Source organism: Ochotona curzoniae, unplaced genomic scaffold (assembly GCF_017591425.1).
Source record: "Ochotona curzoniae isolate NIBS_2020 unplaced genomic scaffold, NIBS_Ocur_1.0 contig_2599, whole genome shotgun sequence".
NCBI lineage: Eukaryota > Metazoa > Chordata > Mammalia > Lagomorpha > Ochotonidae > Ochotona > Ochotona curzoniae.
Window position 1 is genome coordinate 7,474,460 of NW_024465520.1, and position 12,900 is coordinate 7,487,359.

Genomic DNA, 12,900 nt, shown 5'->3' on the forward strand with positions numbered 1-12,900 from the left:
TGCCTGCTTGGAGACGTCTGATGTCCTGTCATGCCCCCAGGGTCCCTGGGATAACTGGCCACCGAATTTGGGGAAGTTAGTGAAAAATGGGAGTGGGACGATTCTTGTTCATAAATGATGAACAGTTTCAAGACAGTGACACCAGTGGGTGGAGACTTTCCAAGAATGGGTCTCACACTCATGGAGCTCACAGCATTCGAAGAGATAATGATGGGAATTTTACAGATGTTCCAGGTGATTTCAACACGCAGCCAGGGTCATCGTGGCTGCTCGCTGGCATTTGCTGCCCCCCCTTTCTAGGGCAGTCGATGACCAGCCACACGTGGCGCGTGTGTGACTCATCTTCGTGTCCATGCCTAGAACTTGACAGTTAATAGAGGATGAATGAATATGACCGAACAAAACCCTAAAATGCTACTCCTTGTTGCTGTCTATGACAAAGTATTTAGAGAAATCTAGCTTTCCAACGGGCTCTCAATACACATGGCCTTGTGTATACTTCAAGTTCATCATGCTGTTGCGTATAGAGGTCCCTGGTTTGTAGATGGGGCTAAAAACTCCAAGAAAGCAAGTGACTTGTCTGTGTCACTATCCTGAGAGTGGCAGGGCAAGGTCTCCAGCCAATTCTACTTGTTTCTAAGCTGGGGTTATTGTCCACGTGCCACACAAACTTCCTCCTACTTATACCTGGCTTATAAATGGGGTACGGCTGCCAGGAGATGACAAAAAAAAATTGGTGGCAGAAAGAATAAATTTAAAGGCATATTTATCTATTTAAATGCATGTCCAGGAAAAAAGAATAGCACATCAAGCATGTAGCTAGTTACTGCAACAGAAAAGGTTTTGTACACACACACACACACACACACACACACACACACACACATACACATACATATATATAAATTAAAAGTTGGTTGATTTGTGGCTAGTGTTGTGACATAACTGGTTAAGCTGCAGCCTGCTATCCTGGCATCCCAAATAGGTACCAGTACAGATCCTAGCTTCTCCACTTCAATGCAACTTCCTGATAATGTGCCTGGGAAAGTAGCAGAAGTTGGCCCAAGTGTTTGGGCATCGGGATGAAGCTCTTGCCTGTTGCCCAGTCCTTGGCATTGTGAACCTGTGGGGGGTGACCCAGTTAATGGAAGAGCTCTCTTCCATTACTCTGTCTTTCAGATTGAAAAAAATAAATCATTTTTAAAAAGTGGGTTTAGGGGACCAACATGGTAGCTTAGTGACTAAAAGTCCTTGCCTTGCATGCCTGGGATCCCCTATGGGTGCTGGTTCATGCCCTGGCTGCTCCACCTCCAATACAACCCTCTGCTTATGGCCTGGGAAAGCAGTGGAGAATAGCCCAAGTCCTTAGGTCCCTGCACCCATGTGGGAGACCTCAAAGAAGCTCCTGAGTCCCAGCTTCAGATCTGCTCAGTTCTGGCCCATCTGGGGAGTGAACCAGCAGATGGAAGAACTCCTCTTGTAAAATCTTTGAAAAATAGCTCTAGGAATTGGCAACTGCCTAGGTCACCTTGTACCTAGGCAAGGGTTAACACTGCTGGGAGAGAAGCGGTTAGTAGCTGGCAGCAATTCTGGCCCTGCTTAATGCCAAATTTGAGTTAACTATACCAGAAAGCAAGCAAGGTTGCTGCTGCTGCTGCTTCTTTACAGATGAGTGGGGAAGGCAGGAAACCCTTGGCCAGGATGTGCCACGCCAACCTGCAGGTAGCAGGTGGCAACATATTGCTCAGGGAAGAGGTCTGGGGATAAATTGAAGTGGCAGCGGCTGAGGGCATGTTTGGCAGAAAAGGAGTGACTTCTGGGTTCTTCCACTGGAGTGACCTGGGTTAGGCTAAATGACATCACCTGCTGCCCGCTGGCATTTGCAAAAACTGGGGTTGGGGGTACATGCTTTGAGTATCAGAGCAGGGGTGGGCCATGTCAGGCTGGGCCACTGCATCTACAAGAATGCAGGAGTACCAGATCTGGGAGCAGATTCTGCAGGGGAATTATGTGCTCGCTTCTGTGGGATGGCAGCACCCACTGGTGTGTTTGGAGAGCTAGGGTGGTGATGGGTTGAGCCAGGCTGGACCACAGATCTTACCTGACAGAAACTCATGTAGAATACTTACAGGAGCTTGGGCCATGAGAAGGCCCTGGGTTGGACCAGGCTGTAACACCTGCTGGCACATGCAAGGGCTGAGATTAAAGGCACACTGTGCCAAGCAGGGTCATTGCCCCTGCCGGCTTCTGTGAGATCGGGAGCTGGGAGCAGGCCTTCTAGGGGAACTCCGGGAACTCCTCTGCTAGGTTACAGCTCCTGCTAGAGAGCCCAAGAGTTGGGGCTGGGCGTAGGCCAGGCAAGGCAAGGCTGAAGAACTTGTTAGCATTTGTGCGGGCCAGGTCTAGATACAGACCAAGGCTGGGTCAGGCCTCAGTACCTGCAGGCACACAGGAGAGCCAGGACAAGGTATGGGCTGTGCTAGCTGTGCTAGGCTACAATACTCACCTGTGAGAGCTGAGACTGTGCGTGGGCCATTCCAGGCTGTGCTGAAATACTTGGCAGCATGCACAAGACCCGGGACTGGAAACAGGCCTGATAGGGGAACTTGGATAGGGCCCTGGGATAGGGCTCCCTGTGGTGACTGCAAGAGCTGGACTTGTGGGCACACCAGGCTAGGTAAGGCTGCAGCACCCACTGGCATCATGTTGGCTGGGTCCAGGGGCGGGTCAGACTGCACCCTAGCCTGCAGGCGATCCTGAGAACAAGAATGGGTGTGGCATGGGCTGTATTAGGCTAAAGCACCTAATGGTAAGAGCTAGAATGTGTGCAGGCCAATCAGGCTAGCCCACAGTCCCTGCTGATGAGTGCCACGATTGGAGGCTGCCCATGTCAGTCTAGTTAGCAGCACCTGTTGGCACACAGGAGATCCATGAGCTCCTTTGCTGGTGGTGGGTTGGTAGGGGAATTTGGGAAAATACCCTGTTAGGCATAACTCCCACTGAAGAGTGCAAGAACCTTTCCTGGGAGCAGGCTAGACCAGGCTGGGCTGCAGCACTTGTTGGCATATGTGTGATCTCTGTCTGGGGGCAGGCCAGGCTGGGTTAGGCTGTTTCACCTGCTGGTGAAAGCTGAGACTAGGGGGTGAGCCATCTCAGACTGGGCACCTGCTGGCACATGCAAGACCCAAGACTGGGAGTGGGTCCGGTAGGAGTTATTGGGGATCACCCTGATTAGGCTGAAGTACCTGCTAGTGTGCATGAGGATCAGTCTATGTGTGGGCTGGGTGGGCTGAACTGGGCTGTGCTGCAGCATCCTTTAGTTTGCATGAGATATGGAGCTGGGGCAGATGCATTCACTGGTATGTGCATTCCTGGTACAAGTGACAGATCACACATGACTCTGCACTGGCTGGTGCACTCAAGGGTTAAGTGAGGACACCCCCACATGTAAGGTTTCATAGGGAACTCCCCTACCAGACCACTGGGCTCTAACCCTGGCCACAGGGAAAGTCACAGGATGTGTGGACTGACCTTTGAGTGCATGTGTTGGGATTGGGCCTCCTTGCTGATGCCTGTGTGGTGGACAGCACACAGGAGACATGATGGTGTATGGTAGATGCACATGGGAGACAGGACGACCAGCTCATCTAGGCCAGCAGGGACATCAACTGCCTCATCAAAGGATGGATAGCAGACAAGCTGAACAATTCTTTCAGCCAAGCTTTGTAACATGGTCCTGGGTTTGTGGATACACTAAGGTGAACTTTTTCAACAAGTAGACCTTGAAAAGATTTTCTCACCCCTACAGCAATGAAACCAAGAACTTCTCAGAACTGTTAAGTAACACCTTCAGAATACTCTTCCCCACATTGCGGTCTGTAAGGTGTCATCAAATGACCGTCCCCCATCCCCGTGTGCTGATGTAGTTTTCCAGCAATGAGCAGTGCCCTTCCTCTCCTCCCCTGTGTCCACTTTTCTCTGCACCTGAAAATCCACACTCTAATCAGAAGCTCACATGGGCGTGCATCCCTTTCAAGTATGTAAACAATATCAAAAAGAAAATAAAACGTTAAAAACAAATAAAAATAGACCTCCACAAATATTGATTCATGTATTATTAATATCACATCCACTCTATGTGCATAAAAATATAAACTAAAATATAAAGCAAATAGCCTTAGAATGTCTGTGTGTGTGTAGTGGCTGGGAAGTATGCAGCGAAAGGAAAAAAAAATCTTACAGTTGAATTGCCTTAATACAGAGATTTGAAGAATGTCAAATTATTGGCTTTCTGGTTGTGTGGCTGAGAATCTGAACATACTCACCTGTGAAAGTCTGTCGTCCCCCGAGACGTCCTTGCCCCACTGCAAATAGCCAATGTCGCTGCGAATTACGACCCCTCGGAGTGTTTCCTGGGACTCGTCCTTCTCACAGCCATTGAAGACATTGGGGCTTGCTGTTCCAGTTAAAATCAAGTTCAGGACTGCCTAGTTGACGTATTGTACAAATGTTTATACATTAGGTAGCAGTGGCATAGGGTGTATTTTTCCTTTAAAACTCATTAAAATTGTCCATTTGTTCTTGAAAATAATGTAATCATACAATACCTAATCCCAGAAACACAGATGCCCTTAACACTTTGGCAGAGTGAGAGCAGAGGTTGGCTGAGTTCGCTCTTGCCCCTGACCCCAGAGCTCCTCTCATGCCCACCCGCATCTTACTGTCTTCCTCTTGGTACAAGTGCTGGCTACCATCCTTGTGAATTAAGAAATGTGAAGCTAACGTGTTTTTATAGCACTTTTCTTTCAGTTACTTGGGGTTCCTGATCGGCATTGTCAGCATATTTTCTCATGTTTCTGGATCCCCAGGGCATGGCTGTAAGGCCCAGAAGTGAACTAGAAGGCTGTGATGAGAATGGGAAGAGGTGATTTTGATAATGAATCTGGGTAGCATCATTGTAGTCATTCAAAGATAGCTTGATCACTGCTGGTTTCAGGGAAGGGTATGTTTAAAGCAAAAACGAGTCTAGTTCAGATTCTATAAGAGAAAGGTAAGGTCTTCTAACCCACCTGCCTGCATAGGAAGCCTCCTGCATTTGGTTGCAACAGATGCGTTGTGGTGATGTCCAAGTCATTTTGTAACCTGCAGAGTGAGCAAGGCCACCAGAAAGTGGTCAGGGATAATGACTGTGTGGGAAACCTGCTCCCCTCTCTTCCCTTCCTTACTGATGGAACATGGCGGTCACGTGGGCTACCCGCCTTCTGTCCCTCTCGCATGAGTCTTGTATGTCTCTCACAGGGGAATAGTGTGACATTCGCACAGTAGAGGTCATCAGGGAACCTCTGGATGCCATTAGAAGTGAGCGATGAGTGATGAGGGAGAAGATACAGGCATCTCAGGCTGTAGCATCCTTGCATGTGGGCTCTGGGAGGTGCTGAGGGCACCAGGGGAACTGTTTGTGTGGGGGATGTTTGGCTCCAGATGGTGACACATGACCATGAGAGAGTGCTGGCCCAAAGTAGACTGTTTGAATGGAAGGGATCAGCCTGAATTTTGATCCCTTTTCTTGCCTGGAGAAGGACAGGGACTGGGGCTAGGAGGGCCCCATTGCGACTATGAAAGGTCAAGGTTGAATGTAACTCCAGCTGTTAGTGCTGGTGTGTGAACTGGACGTGATTCTGGATAAATCTGTTCATGGAGCCACATACCATGTCCTTCTGGAAACAAGACCCGAAGACTCAGACCAAGCATGGTGAGTGCCACGGTGGCATCGGGTGTCACTCAGGGACATGTCTCCCTGGTATGGATGTGAGCATACGAATATTTTAACAGTGATGTGTTTGTCTGAATACAATTTATCTTTGGCATAGCACATGCCTTTAAAGGCTATTCATGTTCAGGAGAAGTTTGATTTTTTTGATAGGTGTTGACTTAAAGTCGCTAAGCTAATAATAAAACAGACCATGGATGTGTGATGGTTTGTGAAAGGCTAGTGTCAGGAATGGTGCTTCAGTGTGTGTGAGCTTTCCTTAGTGGAGCACTCTAATCTCCTTCTCTGCCTTGAAAAGGTTTGCTTTTCTGAGAGAGTCAAAAAGGTTCAGTTCTTCCATGAAGCCTTCTTTGATAAGTCTGCCAGGGATCCATTTTCTTCTGCAATTCGCTAAGACTCCTTGCCTTTGTCCCTCATTCAGCATTTCTGACACTACAGATGGCTTGCCCAGAACCTCTACCCACACTTCTCATGTTTCCCAGACTGGAAACTATAGGCAGGTAGGACCATGACTTCACTTTCCCCACAGTACCAAACACAGGACTTTACAAAGAATAGAGACAAAATAAATATCTGGAGCACTGGTCCTGTGGTACAGTAGGTTAAGCCACCACCTGCATTGATGGCATCCTATGTGAGCACCTTTTTATGTCCTGGCTGTTCCACTTCTGGTCTAGCTCCCTACGAATGTATTTATCTGGGAAGGCAGCAAAGGATGACCCAAGTGTCAGAGACACAGGCAGAGTTCCTAGCACCTGTCTTCTGTGTGGTCCATCCTGCCTGTTATGATTTGGGGAGTGAACCAGTGGACAGAAGATCTCTTTCTCTCACTACCTCTCTATATTTCTGCCTTCCAATCGATCTTTAGAAAATAAATAATTTGAGATACATTTTATTGTATATACATAAAAATATTTGAATGAAATTTGTACAGATAAGCTTTAATATGGTCTGCCAGTATTTACCACCTTTGGAAAGGCACCCACCATTGATATTTTAAGATTCAGACTTGACTGGTGGCATCTGTATGCCAACTCACATGGCCAAATCAACTACAGAGAAGGACATGTCAACAGCGAGCTATCTTCTAGGAAAAAAATCTGCACTCATTTCCAGCCTGAGGATAATAGTGTTTTCAAACCCAAGGACCTGTCATTTATGTGATCCAAATGTATAGACAACATCAGTGCAAACACTGATGGCATTTACCTTTCAAATGTCCTGGAGAAGACAAGGCTGCAGAGAAACAGGATGACGCCATGGCTTCCTTCCCCTTTGAACTGTTCAGAAAGCAGAGGGAAAGCGTGTTTGCTGAGTGCAAGGCAGCCATACCCATCCCTGGGTATGAGTTGCAGGTTTCAGAGCCTTGGAGTTGCTATTCCGAGATGCGTGAGGAATGGCGCTCTCTGCTTCCCTAAGTGGCCTTCTGTCTCAAGTGCATGCTCCTTTCTTTATGTGCACTATGGCACTGTCCTGTTGACCTTCAACTTAACCTTTCTTTCCTGCACTATCCCCAAGTGATTCTCTGCAAATCCTGGCTAAATGTAGCCTTTCCCAGCCCAGGTCCTCAGGACTGCCCTTCCTGTCCTCGCCGTATATATCCTTCCTCGGTGCTCGCACTAGACACAGGAGAAGCAGAGTGGTTGTATAGATTAGCCACAGAGATTTACAGACTCAGGTTCAGTGCCAGTTCTACCAACTCCTATTAGCTTCTTTGAGTTTCAGTCTGCTTCTCTGCAAAGAAGAAACCTGCAAGATAATTTTTCCTCTAAGATTGTTGCAAAAGTTAAATGAAATAATGCACAGGACCTACCTTAGTTCTTGGAACATGCTTGATCCAAAGCACAGACAGCACTGGTTCCTTTCTAAGCCCTTACCTGTCTCTTTCTTGGGCAGCTTATTGCTTTGCTTGGGATGTTTTAAAAGTGTCTGTGATCTCTAGGACCAAATCTAAACTTCTCCATCAATACTGAGGGTCTCTTGTTAGCTGCTTTTATCCTGGCTTTGTGCTAATGCTCTACCTGTAAAGGAAGCAGCCACCTTGGCTGGCTTTCCAGGTGCACAAGGTTGTACCTTTAAGGATCTTGCAGCAGGAGGCTTTCTGCTAAATGCATGTGTTTGCCTTTTAATGGATTAATTTGTCCAATTTTCTATCTATAACCTGGCAGGGAGCTGAACCCCCAAGGCAGGAGAACTAATTCCAGTGTCATAGGAGTCAGACAAGAACTCAAATGAGTGTCCTGCAGCAATGTGAGAGAAATGAGCAGAGTGGGCCCTGAGGCAAACTGGAAAGCTGATGCATATTCATTTCCTGTTGCATCTGTAACACACTACCACAAACATGGTGGCTTAAGACACCACTAATTCATTGTTGGTCTTGTTCCAGGGATTAGATATCCAACATGGGTCTTGGTGACTGCCACCATATGGCAGCAAGTCTCCACTCCCACAGGAAGCCCTAGAGAAGGTACTGTTTCTTGTCTTTGCAGATCCTAGAAGTTGACTCCATATTCTGTGACCTCGCCTCCCCTTGCTTCTCTCATCACTCTCTTTTCTTTGACTCTCTTATCTCCCTCTTTTCCTTATCAAGTCATTTAGGATTAACTGAGCACAGGACAATCTCTGCATCTCAATATCTTTAGCAATCAGACCTGCAAAGTCCCTTGTGTCACCTAACTCACATATTTCCAGGCTTCCTAGATGAAGTTGTATTCGGCCCCCAGCCTATCACAGGTTGTCTAAGCGCAGTAACTACCTCTTCTGTCGGGCTTTTGAAAACACGTAAGGATGTAGTTTTCTGGTAGCCAGATTTTCTGAATTTTGGGGAAAAGTTGAAACAAATTTTGGTATATTTTGGGGGGTTAAAATTCCTGATTGCTTTTGACACCTACTGATTCAAATTCAAAAAAAGAAAGAAAGAAATGTGTGATAGGTGTGTTCATTTCCAAAGGTTCCCAGCAGACATCATCACAAACTTGGATCCTCAAAATCAACAAGATCAATTCCTTCCTAGTTCTGGAGCACAAGTGCGGAAAACAGGGAGTCATGTCTGGCCCTTCCTCCTAGAAGGCCCTTAGGGAAGAACCTTTTTCCCATCTTCTAAACCAGTCCTTCTTGGCTTGTAGATGCAGCACTTAATTTCTCCTTGGTTTATCATTCTCCTGTGTATCTGACTCCTATCCCAATTTTCCCTTTACCAGTTACTGGTTTAGGGACCACGCTAGCCCACTATAATCTCACTCTTCCCACCACTTGTTTTAAAGAATTTATTTGAAAGGTAGATTGAGGGAGCCACCTTCCTCCCCGCCCCCCCCCACACACACACTTCATTTCTGGATTTATATATACCCCAAAGGCTTGCATTACCCAGAGCTGGGCCACACCAAAGTCGGGAGCCAGGAACCAGGGGTTCCATCCTGGTGTCCCAGTGGAGGCCATGGCCCCAAGTATTTGAGGCAATTTCTGCTGCCCTCCCAGGTACATTAGCAGGCAGCTAGATTGGTAGAGGAGTAGCTTTGGGCCTTGAACTGGCTCTCTAATATGGAATGCTGGTACCCCGAGGAACAGCCTATCCCACTGTGGAAGGACACATCCTGCCCATGACCTCATCTTAACTTGGTTATATGTACAGATACCATTGTCAACTAAAATCGCATTCATAGGTCTTGAGTTAAAAGGTCAGCATAATTTTTGAGAGGACGCAGTCAGCCCAGCAAAATAAGTCTGCTGTTCGTGTGTCGCTCTCAGACCTCTGGCTAAAGATCTCTGCCCAAACGGAATGGGACATAGCTAAATGCATTTTGATGGTGAATGGGTTTTGGTAAATGGATGCAGTGTTGATTACAAGATGCCAACTTTGTCTAGGAAATGGAGCCAACCGCTCCCTAGTGGGGCTTGGGTTGAGTTGACAAGTTGAGTTGTCAAGGCAATTCTGTCAATTGCCTGTTACCTTGTTGCAGAGTCCCCTTCTCTTTAAGATCTTTGTTACTTGTTATGGTTCAACTCTTAGTTTTTGGCTGGGAAACCCATGGATCAGATTATAAGGGGGTCTTAAATGTAGAAGAAGGCTGAAGTGAGTGATATGAGAGGAGTGCCACCTGCCACTGTTGGCTTTGAAGGAGAGCTGTAGACCAATGAGCATAAGCAGGACCTGTGCAGGATGGACAGGACAGGGAGCAAAACCACATCAGTGGCTCTAGAAGGAGCAAGGTCCAGATAACACCTTGATTTGAATTTACCAGGACCTGCATTGGCCTTCTGCTCTTGAGAACTATAAGATAATGAATTTGACTGTCCAGATGATAGATTATCGAATTTCATGTCATTCGCTGCCAGAGCTATACCAAATGAAGAAAACTTGTGTGATAGATTTTAAATAAGAGACATTAAAGCTAGATGCCTGGTTAGGGACTCTTCTATGGCAGGAAGCATTTAATGGGGCTTCACACAGAAGCCAACTGGTCCACCAGGGTCGTGTATGACACCTGTTTTAACATCACCAGATGAGCAACATTACCTCTCCTTTCCCACGTGACACAGGAGGTTGGGTGTGGCCTCATTTGGTGGGGGCATCCTTCTGCGTGTCATACGGCTACCAGCTGTCCTGTGAGAAGGAAGGAGGTAGGCCCTGGGGAACCAACAACCCAGATCATAGCCATTGTGTATGGCTTGAAATCCATTGGTCAAGTGTTCTGCCCCAGAGCCTTGGAAAGGAGTGGAGCAGTCATCCTCTGCCCTGTGTCCCTGCTGTATGCACGGCGGCTCTGTGGATTCTGGGTTAGCCCACTGACTGCCCTCTACTTTTATACCTTGAGTTTCTGATTTTCCTGAAAACCAGCTCTCATTTCTGTCTGCACTACGGAAGCTCAGAAAAGAACATTCCACTTGCTACCGCTCCTGTCCCTGCTTTGTTTGCTGCTCTCCCTGGGGGGAGGGTCATTTTCCCAGAAAGCATTGTCGGGGAGGATCTTACCACTTCCATGAAGCAGGGGCACCCTTCTCAGGCCGGAAGTCATTTCCTTCGGATTCACTTTTCTTCCATTTTTGTTTCTTACCCATTTAATGAGGCAAGGTCATCTTAACATTTCCTCTTCCCACCAAATAAATCCTGGCATATACCCTCTGAAGTTTTGTTTGCTGGGATTGATCAGTCAAGGAAAAAAAGGCATCTGTGTGGGCCTCTGTGTGATCTGGCCTCTCTGTAGGTGAAGAGACAGGCTTTTCCTCCTTCTTGTTCTCCCTTTCTTAGCCATCAAAATGACCTGGTTTTCCTAACAAGCATCATTAGAAACACACTTCACAAAAGAAAGGCTTCCTGTAAGATCAGTTTCACATAAAGGAATTATCTCAACACTTACACATTGTAAATGATCATAGATGAATTTCTCTGTGGCTTCCTTCTCTGAGAACTCAAACAGCTGGAGCTATAAATCAGAAATAGAAGATAAAAAAAAATGAAAAGGAAGATGAAAGTTACATCCAAGACATGTCAGCTGACTGTTATTACCTTAGGGGACTTTTTGGTTTCCTGAGAAAATCACATTACTAAAAACCGACGTGGCTTCTGCAAGGCCATGTAAAGCAGCCACAGTGAAGTGATGTTTTAAATCAACGTGGTATCTTGAGCAGTCAAGCCATAGACAGATTTCCCCAAACAGGTGGAATTTAGCTATCGTTAAAGACAGTGTATATGCAAATGCAGTTTATTATGAGTTCAGGTGTGGAATTTTCTTGACGGTGGTGAATTCCGTAACCAGGAATTTCACAGCAGATCTGTGTGTGTTTGCTACCTGGATCACTTACAGTCTTTGGCGGAGCCTCAGGTCACAGCAGCACCTCCCATAGAACCCATGGGGCCCACTTCAATTTCCATGAGAAGTCAAGTGCAAGCTTCATTGGCCCTCTTTCTGGGAGAACACATAGGAATGCACTCACCCGATCAGTGAAGTCGTCGCCTAGGGAGTCAACAGTCAAGGCAGCACAGGCCTCCCCGGCAACAAGACAGACGGTGGCTTTCTGAGCTGTACCTGCAGCCCACAGGATGCCAGCCAGGGCTGCAGCCAGAGCTTGCTCCTGCTTCTGCTTACTTAAGTCACGTAAGCTACAACACAGGAGGCAGGGAGAGCAGAAAACGCAGGAACGCACAGTCCCCTGGTCACATGCTGGGGCCTCCACTTTTACATCCTCTTCTGAATATTGGGGTATCTGTCGGATACTTTCAACAACCCACATGGTGGGGCTGTCACTGGAGGGCCATGTGACTGCAACTGGAATCCTCACTGAAGGATGTGAATTCTCTCAGTGACCTCAGCCGGCTTTACCCTGGGCACTTTCCCCTCCCCAGTTCCTCCATCTATCCCCAACCCACCACCCCACGTTGTCTGGGTCTCACTTCTGTCCTCTATCCTGCACTTCAGCAGGGATCGATAGCAATACTCTGCCAGTAAAACAAGCCTTATTGAGTACTTTTGTGGATCTCAGTTAATTCGCACGAGTGGAAGGGTAGAAAGAGTGAGACGGGCCTGTCTCTGGCCACTAGACTCCCTTTGTATCTGTGGCCTCTTTCTGTTGTAATGCCAACTTCACTAAGGTGCAGGCTGGTGCCATGCTATTAGACCTCCAGCACTGTCAGTCACGTAAACCTTTCTTCTTTATAAAGTACCCAGGCCTGTGTATGTTGTTGTAGACTAGACAGTCATTTTAAGCATTCCCCGCAGTCCTCTCACCTGTGAAAGGGGCAGTCCATTCCCTTTGCAGGAAACAGCAAGTGTTTGATGATAGATGCCTGCACAGCCATTTGAATGCTCCGGGCACCTCCCTGAAATGGGCAGGTGAAGGAGTGAGCAGGGAAGGCTGGAGCTGGGCTTCCCCACATGGTGGGAGCATGTGGTCCAACATGACGGAAGACAGTTCTGGGAAATGGGTCATGTGGTCTGCAATGCTTGGCAGCCTTTTTGCTCCTCCTGTCCTCAGAGTCTTAGTAGAAACGGTATGTATAAGCGTAGAGGCCACGCTCCCTGGAGGTGGGTGCTATCACTTGGCTGCGGTGTTAGTTCACGGAGCCCTCAGACAGGCACGGAGGGACAGAACCTTCTGAGGTCCTATCTGCTCTGAGCCCTTACGGCCTAGGA

General features: G+C 47.4%; 1 protein-coding gene across 1 annotated transcript in view; it reads right to left on the minus strand.

Moving 5' to 3' along the window:
* Positions 1–12,900, minus strand: part of MINDY4B (MINDY family member 4B) — a 31,891-nt gene that overhangs the window by 7,828 nt on the left and 11,163 nt on the right. Inside the window, exons 5-10 of the mRNA XM_040974900.1 lie at positions 12,496–12,587; positions 11,705–11,870; positions 11,128–11,193; positions 6,980–7,050; positions 5,070–5,142; positions 4,326–4,487 (exon numbers count right to left, since the gene is read on the minus strand). Coding sequence (XP_040830834.1) covers positions 4,326–4,487; positions 5,070–5,142; positions 6,980–7,050; positions 11,128–11,193; positions 11,705–11,870; positions 12,496–12,587 — 630 coding nt within the window. The remainder of the gene's footprint in view (positions 1–4,325; positions 4,488–5,069; positions 5,143–6,979; positions 7,051–11,127; positions 11,194–11,704; positions 11,871–12,495; positions 12,588–12,900) is intronic.